The sequence below is a fragment of the Mercenaria mercenaria genome, chromosome 15 (genome assembly GCF_021730395.1).
Source record: "Mercenaria mercenaria strain notata chromosome 15, MADL_Memer_1, whole genome shotgun sequence".
Taxonomy (NCBI): Eukaryota; Metazoa; Mollusca; class Bivalvia; order Venerida; family Veneridae; genus Mercenaria; species Mercenaria mercenaria.
This window is the reverse complement of record NC_069375.1, coordinates 49,721,797-49,736,689: the sequence shown is the minus strand read 5'-3', so window position 1 is coordinate 49,736,689 and position 14,893 is coordinate 49,721,797. Positions and strand designations below refer to the sequence as shown.

General features: G+C 35.9%; 1 protein-coding gene across 1 annotated transcript in view; it reads left to right on the top strand.

The window, feature by feature from the left end:
* Positions 1-14,893, top strand: part of LOC123554212 (band 7 protein AGAP004871-like) — a 128,051-nt gene that overhangs the window by 14,068 nt on the left and 99,090 nt on the right. The window contains exon 2 of the mRNA XM_053524234.1: positions 5,950-6,328. Coding sequence (XP_053380209.1) covers positions 6,208-6,328 — 121 coding nt within the window. The 5' untranslated portion in view covers positions 5,950-6,207. The remainder of the gene's footprint in view (positions 1-5,949; positions 6,329-14,893) is intronic.

Genomic DNA, 14,893 nt, shown 5'->3' with positions numbered 1-14,893 from the left:
ACAGAAATCTGTTTGTGAAAAATCGTTTTAATCCATGTATTTAAATTGCTGCAGCTTTTTAGCCCACCATCATCAGATGGTGGGCTATTAAAATCACTCTGCGTCCGTGGTCCGTCCGTCCGTCATTCCGTCCGTCCGTCCGTCCGTTAACAATTTCTTGTTATCGCATCTCCTCAGAAACTACTGGGGGGATTTTGACCAAACTTTGTCAGAATGATGTATTGGTACCCTAGTTGTGTCCCCCTGAAAATCCGACTGGTTCAACAATTTATGAGTGAGTTATGGCCCTTTGTTTATTTCTATAATTTACATAGATTTATATAGGGAAAAACTTTGAAAACCTTCTTGTCCAAAACCACAGAGCCTAGGGCTTTGATATTTGGTATGAAGCATTATCTAGTGGTCCTCTACCAAGATGATTCAAATTATTTCTCTGGGGTCAAATATGGCCCGCCCTGGGGGTCACATGATTTATATAGACTTGTATAGGGAAAAACTTTGAAAAACCTCTGTCCAAAACTACAGGGCCTAGGGCTTTGATATTTTGTATGTGACATCATCTAGTGGTCTTCAACTAAGATTATTCAAATTATACCCTAGGGTCAAATATGGCCCCACTCTGGGGGTCATATGGTTTACATAGACTTATATAGGAAAAACTTTGAAATCTTCTTGTCCAAACCACAAAGCCTAGGGCTTTGATCTTGTAATGTAGCATCATCTAGTGGTTCTCTACCAAGTTTGTTCGAATTATCCCCCTAGGGTCAATATGGCCCCGCCCTGGGGGTCACATGGTTCATATAGATTATATAGGGAAAAGCTTTTAAATCTTCTTGTCAATAACTACAACATTCAATTTGGAAATGTATATTTTTGAGTGGCAAGATGAACCTTGACATGAGTTGACCTTGATTTTGACTAGTGACCTACTTTCACATTTCTGTAGCTACAGCCTTCAAATTTGGACCACATGCATAGTTTTGTGCACTTGAAAAAACTTTGACCTTGATTTTGACCTAGTGACCTACTTTCACATTTTGAAGGTACAGGTATCAAATTTGGACCATATGCATAGTTCCGTGTTTCAAAATGAAATTTGACATGATTTTGACCTAGTGACCTACTTTCACATTTTTGAAGGTACAGTCTTCAAATTTGGACCACATGCATAGTTTTGTGTTCCGAAATGAAATTTGACCTTGATTTTGACCCAGTGACCTACTTTCTCATTTCTCAAGCTACAGCCTTCAAATTTGGACCACATACATGGTTTTATGTACAGAAACAAACTTTGACCTTTACATTGACCTAGTGACCTACTTTCACAGTTTGAAGGTACAAGCTTCAAATTTGGACACATGCATAGTTCTGTATTCTGAAAATAAAATTTGACCTTGATTTGACCTAGTGACTACTTTCACATTTCTCAAGCTACAGCCTTCAAATTCGGACCACATGCATAGTTTTGTGTACGAAATGAACTTTGACCTTAGATTGACCTAGAGACCTCTTTCACATTTCTGTAGCTACATGCTTCAAAATTTAGACCACATGCTAGGATTGTGTACCGAAACAAACTTTGACCTTGACATTGACCTACTTTCACATTTTTGAAGGTACAGGCTTCAGATTTGGACCACATGCATAGATTTGTGTTCTGAAGTGAAATTTGACCCTTGATTTTGACCTAGTGACCTACTTACACATTTCTCAAGCTAAGCCTTCAAATTTGGACCATTTGCATAGTTTGTGTACCAAATTAAACTTTGACCTTAAGATTGATCTAGTGACCTACTTTCACATTTCTCAAGCTACAGCTTTCGAATTTGGACCACATGCACAGTGTTGTGTACGGAAATGAAATTTGACCTTGAGCTAGTCAGTAAGTCTTGAAATTTGGAACACTCCAAAATGGCACATTGGTGGGCGCCAAGATCACTCTGTGATCTCTTGTTCATTATTTAAGACTTTTTAATTCTGTTTTTTATACTTTCTGTTCAAAAGTCTGAATTTTATGACCATATTATGTATCATTTATTTACTTTAAGAAAGAAATAAGTAATTAAGATCGCGCTGTTTGAAATGTTACAAGTGATTACATGAAAATTCGGCCGTTTTTATAGAATTTTGCCTACATTTTTGTCAATGTCTTATTAAAATTATTATAGAATTTAAACTGTATTACTTCTTAAGCGGTGTTGAAAATTTGAAGCGATTATATTAAAAATGAATGCACCACGCGCCTTTTTTGTGTTCGTGTCGATAAACAAAAGTAACGGCGAGATTAGATATTACGATAGGTCGCACGTGCTCGTGGAATGGAAAATTACCCGCATGACGTTTTGATATCCTTATGATTCGCGGGTTAATTCCAGTCAATCCAGGTATTTTTTCATGATATAATTTCTGAATTTGGTAAAGGTACGACGTTAAAACCACTCGCCCGATCGGTCGAGTATACAGCGAAGTCCACTCGTCCAAAGAGCTATAAAAATAAATATTCTTTGACTCGATCCTTCACAAGAAACTGCCTGTCGGCGGGTGGACTTGTTCAAAAAGCCCGGTGAATGTACATCGATCCGATGTTCCTAAATGAGAGCATATAATTTTTTCGTACCTGCAAATTTTCGTCCGAAAAAAAGTTTAGGGTCGGGGGCTAAAATTAGGGTCGGTCGGGTCACCGGAAACATACATATTTTTTTTTTACGCCTAAGGTACCAGGATGTTTAAATAATAACCCAAGTTAACAGCTAAGTTACCAGACTGTAGAAATAGCTCAAGTTAACAATTCAGCTACCAGGATATAGAAAAAATAACCAAAGTTATAGTTCAACTACCAGGATGTAGAAATAAATAACTCATGTTAACAGCTAAGGTACCAGGATGTTTAAATAATAACCCAGAATGTAGAGTTAGCAGAATGTAGAAATAGCCCAAGTTAACAGTTCAGCTACCAGGATGTAGAAATAATGACCAAAGTTAACAGCTCAGCAACCAGAATGTAGAAATAATAACCCAAGATAACAGCTTAGCTACCAGGATGTAGAAATAATAACCCAAGTTAACAACTCAGCTACTAGGATGTGGAAATTTTAACCCAAGTTAACAGCTTAGCTACCGGGATGTAGATATAATAAGCCAAGTTAACAGCTCAGCTATTAGGATGTGGAAATTATAACCCAAGTTAACAGCTAAGGTATCAGAAGAAAGAAATAATAAGCCAAGTTAACAGCTTAGCTACCAGGATGTAAAAATAATAACCCAAGTTAACAGCTAAGTTACCAGAATGTAGAAATAATAACCCAAGATAATTGCTTAGCTACCAGGATGTAAAATAACCCAAATTTACAGCTCAGCTACTAGGATGTGGAAATTATAACCCAAGTTAACAGCTCAGCTATTAGGATGTCGAAATTATAACCTAAGTTAACAGCTAAGGTATCGGAAGAAAGAAATAATAACCCAAGTTAACAGCTTGGCTACCAGGATGAAGAAATAGCCCAAGTTAACAGTTCAGCTACCAGGATGTAGAAATAATGACCAAAGTTAACAGCTCAGCTACCAGAATGTAGAAATTATAACCCAAGATAACAGCTTAGCTACCAGGATGTAAAAATAATAACCCAAGTTTACAGCTCAACTACTAGGATGTGGAAGTTTAACCCAACTTAACAGCTTGGCTACCAGGATGTAGAAATAATAACCCAAGTTAACAGCTAAGCTACTAGGATGTGGAAATTATAGCCCAAGTTAACAGCTAAGTTATCAGAAGAAAGAAATAACAAGCCAAGTTAACAGCTTAGCTACCAGGATGTAGAAATAATAACCCAAGTTAACAGCTAAGTTACCAGAATGTAGAAATAATAACCCAAGATAATTGCTTAGCTACCAGGATGTAAAATAATAACCAAAATTTACAGCTCAGCTACTAGGATGTGGAAATTATAACCCAAGTTAACAGCTCAGCTATTAGGATGTCGAAATTATAACCTAAGTTAACAGCTAAGGTATCGGAAGAAAGAAATAATAACCCATGTTAACAGCTTGGCTACCAGGATGAAGAAATAGCCCAAGTTAACAGTTCAGCTACCAGGATGTAGAAATAATGACCAAAGTTAACAGCTCAGCTACCAGAATGTAGAAATAATAACCCAAGATAACAGCTTAACTACCAGGATGTAAAAATAATAACCCAAGTTAACAGCTCAGCTACTAGAATGTGGAAGTTCAACCCAAGTTAACAGCTTGGCTACTAGGATGTAGAAATGATAAGCAAAGATAACAGCTCAGCTATTAGGATGTGGAAATTATAGCCCAAGTTAACAGCTAAGGTATCGGGAGAAAGAAATAATAACCCAAGTGAACAGCTTAGCTACAAGGATGTAGAAAAAATAAGCCAAGTTAACAGCTTTAAGTTTACGGGATGTAGAAATAATAAGCCAAGTTAACAGCTTAGCTACCAGGATGTAGAAATAATAAGTCAAGTTAACAGATTAGTTACAAGGATGTAGAAATAATAAGCCAAGTTAACAGCTTAGCTACCAGGATGTAGAAATAATAAGCCAAGTTAACAGCTTAGCTACCAGGATGTAGAAATAATAAGCCAAGTTAACAGCTTAGCTACCAGGATGTAGAAATAATAAGTCAAGTTAACAGATTAGCTACCAGGATGTAGAAATAATAAGCCAAGTTAACAGCTTAATTACCAGGATGTAGAAATAATAAGCCAAGTTAACAGCTTAGCTACCAGGATGTAGAAATAATAAGCCAAGTTAACAGCTTAGCTACCAGGATGTAGAAATAATAAGCCAAGTTAACAGCTTAACTACCAGGATGTAGAAATAATAAGTCAAGTTAACAGCTTAGCTACCAGGATATAGAAATAATAAGCCATGTTAACAGCTCACTTACCAGGATGTTGAGATAATTTGTGCAGTTAAAGGTCTAAGGAACAGATGTGATGAGAATCACTCAGGTTAGCTGCTCAGCTAGAAAGATGAAGTCATTATCACCAAGCTTAACAGCTCAGCTACCAGAATGTTGAGATAATTGTGAATCTTGGTGTTTAACAGCTCAGCAACCTGGATGTAGTGATAACCATTCTAGCTAGTGCTACTATGGGGATATAGTGATAATCACTATAGCATTTAGCAACACTGCCCAAATTGAAGTAATTATCACTTTGTGAACAAAATAAAGTGATCATCACTATAGCATTTAGCAACACTGCATACAAATTGAAGTAATTATCACTTTGTGAACAAAATAAAGTGATCATCACTATAGCATTTAGCAACACTGCATACAAATTGAAGTAATTATCACTTTGTGAACAAAATAAAGTGATCATCACTATAGCATTTAGCAACACTGCATACAAATTGAAGTAATTATCACTTTGTGAACAAAATAAAGTGATCATCACTATGGTGAGTAGTTCTGTAGTCAAAATGGAGCGATAATTGCTGTAGTGAACAATCTTGCAACCAAAATGAAGTGATAATCACTATGATGAGCAATGCTGCCACCAGAATGAAGTGTTAATTGCTACTATGATGAGCAATTCTGCTACCAAAATGCCTTATAATCAATGTGTTTAGTGAAACCACAAAGAATGATGCAATTTTCACTATGGTGAATGGGAGGGCGATCAGAATGAAATAATAGTCTTTCCATATTAAGTGGCACAGCACCCAGAATTAAGTTATAGTTATGATTGTTACACAACATTGTAACTAAATAAAGTGATCATCACAGTGGCAACCAATATTAATTTATAATCCTTGTTGGTGCTATAATCACCAGAATGAATTAAGTGTTAACTTCACGGTGAGGCACACAGCAAATAGAAACAAGTGGCTGTAATAATTGCATTTGTCTTGGAGTAGTTGCTAACAGTGTATTAGAAGGTGTTTTGAGACTAATCTATTATTTTGTCTTGCATTTCAGAACCAGCTTTATGTAAGGCTTCTTTATAAAGTTTCAGGATAAAAGTTGTGGGTATCTACAACAGTGAACAGTTCCTATGAAATGATGTAAGAGGTTGGATAGTTATTAATTTTTATCTGTGTAATCAGTGAGGTTCATAGGGAATAATTATAATCTATTCAATTGTTGATAGCATTCACTCAGAGACAGGTGTTCCCTGAACTCAGGAGAGATTTTTAGATTTTTCATAAGCATTTAATATTGCAATTTTTGGATACTATGGCAACTAAAGATACAGCAGAAATTGTGGAAATGAATGATGGACATAGGGAACCATTGCAGTCCAAAAGCACTGATCCATATGACAGGAATGCTGATCCTGGTCCAGGATATATTACTGGTGAGTACTTTAAAATGTCTGTCCATCTGTCTGTTTGCATTTCCCTTTGTCAATACAATTTGTCTATCTGTGCATCTGAGACTGCCCGAACAGGTATAAGCATGAAAAAAGGAAAACAGTACGATAACATGTTTAAATATGGTCATTTTTATATATGTCGGTATTATCTGGATTTGTAGGGAATATGATTATAGTATGGATGCTATAGAGACAAACAGCTCATAAATGTCTGAACTATTATTAGTTTAAAACAATATGTTGATATGTTAATGAACAAAGTCAGTGAAATTACAGATGTCACAAAGGAAACATTACTCATTATATTTACTGACATATTTGAAACATTAGAACATCTCATCTCACAATTGTAACACTCAGATTGTAGCTAAAGTACCTGTCTGGAATACTAACAACCAAGTATAATGTTGTCAGTATATCTATAATGTGTTTTATTTGACCTGGCCTTGCGGAGTTAATCTCTGGCTTATGCAAATATTAATGGTAATCTCAAAAATCGAGCAAAATAGGTAGAGCTACGATGGTTACACTGTAAGGTAGATGGCCAGTGAATAAGAAATCAGGTTGTCGAATATAATACATATCCTGCACAATAATGCAGTGGACCGTCGCGAAACCACGCCCCGCCAGGTCAATTAAAATGGACTATAGACAGACACGTAATATTTAAATGTTTTAATATTTAGAATTTTTCTAAGTTTAGATTCTGTAACAACCCAGTAATTTTAGTGCATTTCCAACAGCTATGTAGATGGTTTACTTCCAATTGCCATTACATGTATAGTTCTTAGAGTGATCAATAGCTATTATGACCATCTTGTGACAGTTGCCCGTCAGACTCGGATGGTAATTTGAAACTTTGAACAATAAGACCATCCTTACAAATCCTTTTAAATGAATACATCATTCCCTAACCCCTGATTCATAAAAATAGTAATTTAGTGCCGGCAAAGTATGCCATTTTCTTCCAGTAAATTAGCTTTATCCTAAAATGGCAGGCAAGTTTCTTAGAAGAATGAGTACAGAGACTAGCTGTCTAGACATTGTGTAACATCATTAGGGTATTTATATTACCAAAGAAATGTACTGATTGCTTGGCTGTTTACTGCACTTCTGTTATTTTCTTCAGTAAACAAACATAAATGTGTCTTTTAGAATGTTTCAAAACATTAATTCATTCGTCAGAATGGCTTATTTTTAGGAGATTGATTTATTTAAATTTTTCGCATAGCTCGACAAAAACAAATATCATTATATTAATTTGACAGCTGTGGTAGAAAAAGTTCACTGTTGTATAAAATTTATAAAGTGATTAATATTAAATATAATTTTGAAGTGAAGTAGAAAAATTTCCTCTTTCTACCAAAGATTTTTTGTTAATTTAAGACTTTTGTGTTTTGAAATGGTAGCAGTAATATTTAATAATTTAAGTCAGTCTTTCTCGAGTGTCAGTCAAAGGTTCTGTTCTGGGCGAAAGATAAAACTGAGTTTGGAAACTAGTCTCTGAATTGCAGTGTCTTACTTACTTTTGAAATACTGGGATACAGTGTAGTGCCCAACATGCCAAAAAAATGGGGGTATAGTGAAAAATTTTGGGGTAAAAACTAACCCAAACCAAAGTGGCAAGCTTAATTAAGCTTGCAATTAATGTTGCAGCTGGATTGCAGTTGCAGTCTTAACAAGTGTGCGGCAAACTTGTTTCAGCATGCAGCAAGATTGCGATTGGAACCAACACAACCACGATTTAAGCTTGGGCAAACTAATTCTCGCGCTTCCTGCAACCACCCTTACAGAAGCAAGCCTCTGTGGCGTACATGCTGCGTATTTGCTGTGTATATGCCGCGAACGCAGTAGTACGCCAGAGGAGTACATTTTACATACACCGCATGCCGCGTACATGCCGCGTACTATTTCGGCGAGTACACAGCATGTACGCAGGAGGTCACTAGTACACTTCAAGTACGCAGGACAGACTCTGAAAATTTAAGGAGTACACTGCATGTACGCAGGAGGGACTTGTACAAGAAAATAGTACACTGCATGCACACCGCAGATACTTCGAAATTTATAACACTTATATTTAGTTGCATTAAAGTTGTTTCCCCTTGATGCAGTTACGCCATTTTCTTCAGATGTTTACCAAATTACATGCTACAAAAATTGATTAATTTCATTGAAAAGTGGATGAAGAAAAGCATACTAATTTATTTGATAACATCAATCTACATTATTTTGGTAAGGGTAAATACTTATTGATGCATGTCACTTATCTTTTTTCTGTTTTTTTTTCTGTCCAAATGATCAGCATTTGCATAAGAAAGTTGGTGGGGTAAGGAATTTACATTATCACAGCAGTTTCGCCACAAGAGTACACAGCATGTATGCAGCAGGAGTACACAGCATGTACGCCGCAGGAATGGGCCAGGAGTACACAGCATGTACGCCGCAGGAGTACACAGCATGTACGCCGCGGGGGTAGTACACCGCAGGCTCATTTACATGTGAAAAGTGTATGTGCCGCATACATGCTGCGTACTATTTCCCGCATACTAAATTCCTCCAGCGTACATCCTGTGTACTATGTAGTCCACAGCATGTACGCAGCAAGTAGTACGCGGCAGAGCTCATTTGCATGTCAAAAGTGTACTACAAACGTACTATCGGTGTATGTGCGGTGTATATCCTGCGTACTATTTAAAGCCCTTGATTTCAGTACACATCATGTACGCATCATATACGCTGTATGTACACAGCAAGAGTACGCAGCAGGCCTTTTTCTTCTGTAAGGGCAGTATTTAAAATCTTGCAAGTTTGTAAGGTTGCGCACGCTTGCGATTGGAATCCTAGCGATCTTAATTGCGACCTTGCAAGTGTACACAATCATAACATGATTGCAAGCTTGTGCAATCTTGCAAGCTTACGCACACTTATATTAGTGTGGACAAATAGACACTTGCGAGTCTATGTTGTTAAGATTGCGCAAGCTTGCAACACTATCTTCGTTTGTGAGACAGTTTAAAAACATGAGAGTTTAAAAATTTATTAATGTATGTACTTCCTTTAATTTAGTAAACTGCACAGTTTATAAAACTTTCGCACTTTTAATGGAACAATATTTGTTATAAGTGATCAGTAGATAAAGACTTAAAAATCAGGGACAATATTTTATAAAACAACATATTTTGACATAAAAAAAATCTAATAATTGGTTGCATGTATTAATTAATTACCTCCCCTTTATACGTATCAGTGAAGTAAAAGAGTTTTAAAAAGGTTACAGGATCGCAAGGTAGCTAAGCAATCTTAAATAGTATTAAGATTGCAGGATGCCCACTGCAAGCTTGCAAAGCAAGACTTATCCGCAAACTTAATTTCTATGCGAGTATCTGCAAGCATTATCTGACATGACAAGCTTGTGGCAAACTTCTCACAAGCTTGCCGCATGCTTGTATTTTGGTTTGGGAATTCTACTTTGTTTTTACTTTTAACCCTGAAGAAATTTCTCAACAATATAGCCTTTGTTGCCTTTTATGACCATCAGTGATTAAATGCCTGTTCAAAGAAGACTTCTGTACTGTTACTAAAACATTACCTAATTTAGAATGAATGCAAATTGAATACTTCATAGACACACCGTCCCAAAATAACCCCTCAAGAAATGCAGGATCAGTTAAATTAGCAAGTCATCTTGAAGTTTTTAGGATGTTTTTTGCTTTCTTGAATCTTCTTTTCTGGGCTAGCAGACACCATTTTAGCGTGCTAAGGGAGACCATTAATATATATTTGAGTGACTCTTTTTGATGCATGGTAACATGCAAGACTGCGAACCACCAAAATAAGTGATAATTAAATGACCAATAATTACTAGGGTCGCACTTAGTTCAACACAGAGACCAGTATAAACGTTTTTAGTCTGAGATTCCTCCCCTTTAAAATACTGAGACCGTAATCTCCTTGATGTCACAAAATACAACATTCTTTCCCAGATCTGAAAGGATATTTTTGTGTACCTTCTACGCCATGGCTTTGTCTAAAATGTGTGCCATTTTATTTCAATGCATATTTTGATATGTTTACGCTATACTCACCCTGTTGAGAAATTCATGAACAGTTCATGAATAATCCTTGAACTATTCCAGAACTTTGTTCATAAACAGTTCATGAAAGTTAGTGAACTACAGATGGGACTTTTTACGGCATCAAAAATTCATGAACTGGGCATGGTTCATCAAGTTCATGAACTGGACTGGTTCTTCAAATTCATGAACTGGATGTGTTCATCAAAGTTCATGAATTGATAGGTTCATGAATTTGATGAACCAGAAATTCACAAACTTGATGAACAGTTCATGAATAATTCTTGAACTATTCATGAACAGTTCATCAACTACAAATGGGATTTTTTGTGGCATCAACTATTCATCAAGTTGATGAACCATAGTTCATGAACCAGGGGTTCATGAACTGAAAGTAACAAGATAAATGGAAAGTTGATGAACCAAGCTGAATTAGAAACAGTGATTTTGACAATAGTGACGTTACTATAGCAACTGCCTGATAAAGCCTGTCTGAGAAAAGCAGGCTTTCTCAGGTCAGTGACTTGAGAACACTTTGCACTGTTTAAACCTGTGATTAAATCCAAGGACATCCAATTGTGTCCATTTTGCATTTAAAAATTATTACGCCCTCATACGACACTGAAAAAGGTCTTTAAATTCCAAAATATAAAAAGTGGAAAAAACAACAAAATCCCAAGTGAATTTTATCCGAAATTCAGTTGCTAGACGGTCTAATTTACTTTAATCTCAAGATTGACATTCAGATTAAATACTAGCTTTGTATCAGGGTCATGAAAACATGTCACATTTTAAAAGGATTTTATATTTTTTAAAATGAACAATTTATGACAACACCATAATTACTTATTTGATATTCAGTATACTCGTGTTCCTTTTAAACCATTCCTTACTGTAGTATGATAAATATTTCCTTCTCATTTGCTGCAAAACTTCTAAAAAATTGCTGAATCACATTTGCAAAAAATTTCCCAGCATGCAACAAAATAATGCAAACTCAGATCATGTGACATAAATTTAATGTTCATGAACATTCATGAACTTATTCATTTATTGTAAAAGGAAAACCTAAGTTTTATGTTTAATGAGTGAACAGTTCAGAAACACCTAATTGGGTTCAAGAACTGGTACTGAACTAGAAAAAGGTTTTGAATTTTTAGCACTTTTATTGAATCTTAAGATGACTTTTTCTTAAGAACACATCAAGAATGTTTTAAGAATTTAATATTCTTAAACTGCTCATAAAATGTTCATCATTTTTTTCAAGAATTTTTCTTGAATTCTATAGGTATATTGACATTCATGAAAAAAAAAATCTTGATTCATTCTTAAACAAGTAAATGAATATTTCAAGGATTTCTGGTATGAAATGAAAGACATCAATAAATTCACCAACCAAGTATCAGTGTACACCATTATTCTTTTCCAGTGACATTTTCTAAATTGCCAAATAATGATGAAACTTCTGTTAGCTATCCCCTATGTTTAATCAAAATTTTGTACAAATTGCAGACAACATAAAATACAAAATACATGTAGTAACATTCCTAGTCATGTATGTTATCAGTAACTCTGGTATTAGCCTTCAGCTGTAAATACTAGAAGCTTTTACAAGTAAATGGATCTTGTTTTATGGATTTTATGAATTTCAGACTTGATTGATCAATTCATTAATTTGAAGTTCATGAACAGTGTATGAACTTCAGTTCATGAACCATCAGCATAATTGAAATAAAATCAAATACTGCACTGGAGTTCTGAATGAAGTCACTAATGTTTGATTACTGAACTATTCGTGAACTGAAAATAATGCACCAAAGGTGAAATTTTTGAAGAACCAGTTCATGAATAATTCTTGAACTTTAGGTTCACAGACAGTTGGTGAACTTTTCAGGAATAGTTTCATGAACAATTCATGAACTTTTGGTTCGTGAACAGTTCACAAACTTTTTGAGGAACATTCATCGCATTGTTCACGAATGGTTCAGGAATGTTCATGAACAGTTCGTGAACAGTTCATGAATGCTCATCATTTCATGAACTACAGCTCAACAGGGCACGATCACTGTTGTTTATTGATATGCGCAAGTTAGTAAGAAATAAGATGAAAGCAGACAGCAAAACAAACTTTTAAAAGTTTAATGGCACTTAATAAACATTAAGATATTTGATAAGGACTTAATTTGGCATACTGCAAAATATGGAGTGGAGTCTTGGAGTGGAGCATTGGAGTAACTTTGGAGTGACCATCACTAAGTCTGATCATTGGTTGTTTAATTATGCCTGATCTTTTATGGAGTTTTTAGCTCACCTGTCACAAAGTGACAAGGTGAGCTTTTGTGATCGCGCGGCGTCCGTCGTCCGTGCGTGCCTCCGTGCGTCCGTAAACTTTTGCTTGTGACCACTCTAGAGGTCACATTTTTCATGGGATCTTTATGAAAGTTGGTCAGAATGTTCACCTTGATGATATCTAGGTCAAGTTCGAAACTGGGTCACGTGCCGTCAAAAACTAGGTCAGTAGGTCTAAAAATAGAAAAACCTTGTGACCTCTCTAGAGGCCATATATTTCACAAGATCTTCATGAAAATTGGTCAGAATGTTCACCTTGATGATATCTAGGTCAAGTTCGAAACTGGGTCACGCGCGGTCAAAAACTAGGTCAGTAGGTCTAAAAATAGAAAACCTTTGTGACCTCTCTAGAGGCCATATTTTTCATGAGATCTTCATGAATATTGGTCAGAATGTTCACCTTGATGATATCTAGGTCAAGTTCGAAACTGGGTCACGTGGGGTCAAAAACTAGGTCATTAGGTCTAAAAATAGAAAAACCTTGTGACCTCTCTAGAGGCCATATTTCTCAATGGATCTTCATGAAAATTGGTCAGAATGTTCAGCTTGATGATATCTAGGTCAAGTTTGAAACTGGGTCACGTGGGATTAAAAACTAGGTCAGTAGATCTAAAAATAGAAAAACCTTGTGACCTCTCTAGAGGCCATATTTTTCATGAGATCTTCATGAATGTTGGTCAGAATGTTCACCTTGATGATATCTAGGTCAAGTTCGAAACTGGGTCATGTGAAATCAAAATCTAGGTCAGTAGGTCTAAAAATAGAAAAACCTTGTGACCTCTCTAGAGGCCATATTTCTCAATGGATCTTCATGAAAATTGGTCAGAATGTTCACCTTGATGATATCTAGGTCAAATTCGAAACTGGGTCACGCGCGGTCAAAAACTAGGTCAGTAGGTCTAAAAATAGAAAAACCTTGTGACCTCTCTAGAGGCCATATTTTTCAATGGATCTTCATGAAAATTGGTCAGAATGTTTACCTTGATAATATCTAGATCAAATTCGAAACTGGGTCACGTGGGGTTAAAAACTAGGTCAGTAGATCTAAAAATAGAAAAACCTTGTGACCTCTCTAGAGGCCATATTTTTCATGAGATCTTCATGAATATTGGTCAGAATTTTTCACCTTGATGATACCTAGGTCAAGTTCGAAACTGGGTCACGTGGGGTCAAAAACTAGGTCAGTAGGTCTAAAAATAGAAAAACTTTGTGACCTCTCTAGAGGCCATATTTCTCAATGGATCTTCATGAAAATTGGTGAGAATGTTCAGCTTGATGATATTTAGGTCAGGTTTGTAACTGGGTCATGTGCGGTCAAAAACTAGGTCAGTAGGTCGAAAAATAGAAAAACCTTGTGACCTCTCTAGAGGCCATATTTTTCACGAGATCTTCATGAAACTTGGTGAGAATGTTCACCTTGATGATATCTAGGTCAAATTTAAAAGTGGGTCACGTGCCTTCAAAAACTAGGTCATTAGGTCAAATAATAGAAAAACTTTGTGACCTCTCTAGAGGCCATATTTTTCAATGGATCTTCATGAAAATTGGTCAGAATTTTTTATCTTGATGATATCTAGGTCACATGTGCTCAAAAACTAGGTCACTTTGTCAAATAATAGAAATAACGACATCATACTCAGTTCAACACTGGGTCATGTGGGGATAGGTGAGCGATTCAGGACCATCATGGTCCTCTTGTTTAGTTAATTTAGCTGAATCTTTGTGAACCACTTTTGAAATTTGATGAAACCTTACATATTTTCTCTGAGTGTTCTGTATTCTCATTTAATTCTACAATTCTACAATTATTTTGCTGGCATTATGAAGTGGAGGAAATTGGAGAGAAACTTGATTACTTCTTACAAAAAAGAGATCTTTTTCTTACCTCAGCAGATAATTGCTCAGTGTTTGATACACGTTTTGCCATAATGTTGTTATTTCATGGGTTTTGGGTATGTAAGGCATTTCTTTAACCATTTTTACACAAAGTATATTTTCTTCAAAAGCTGTGTCTGGCTTTTTAGCTCACCTGTCACGTAGTGACAGGGTGAGCTTTTGTGATTGCCCTTCATCCGTCGTCCGTCCACAATTTCTTGTCTGCACAATAGAGGTTTCATTTATG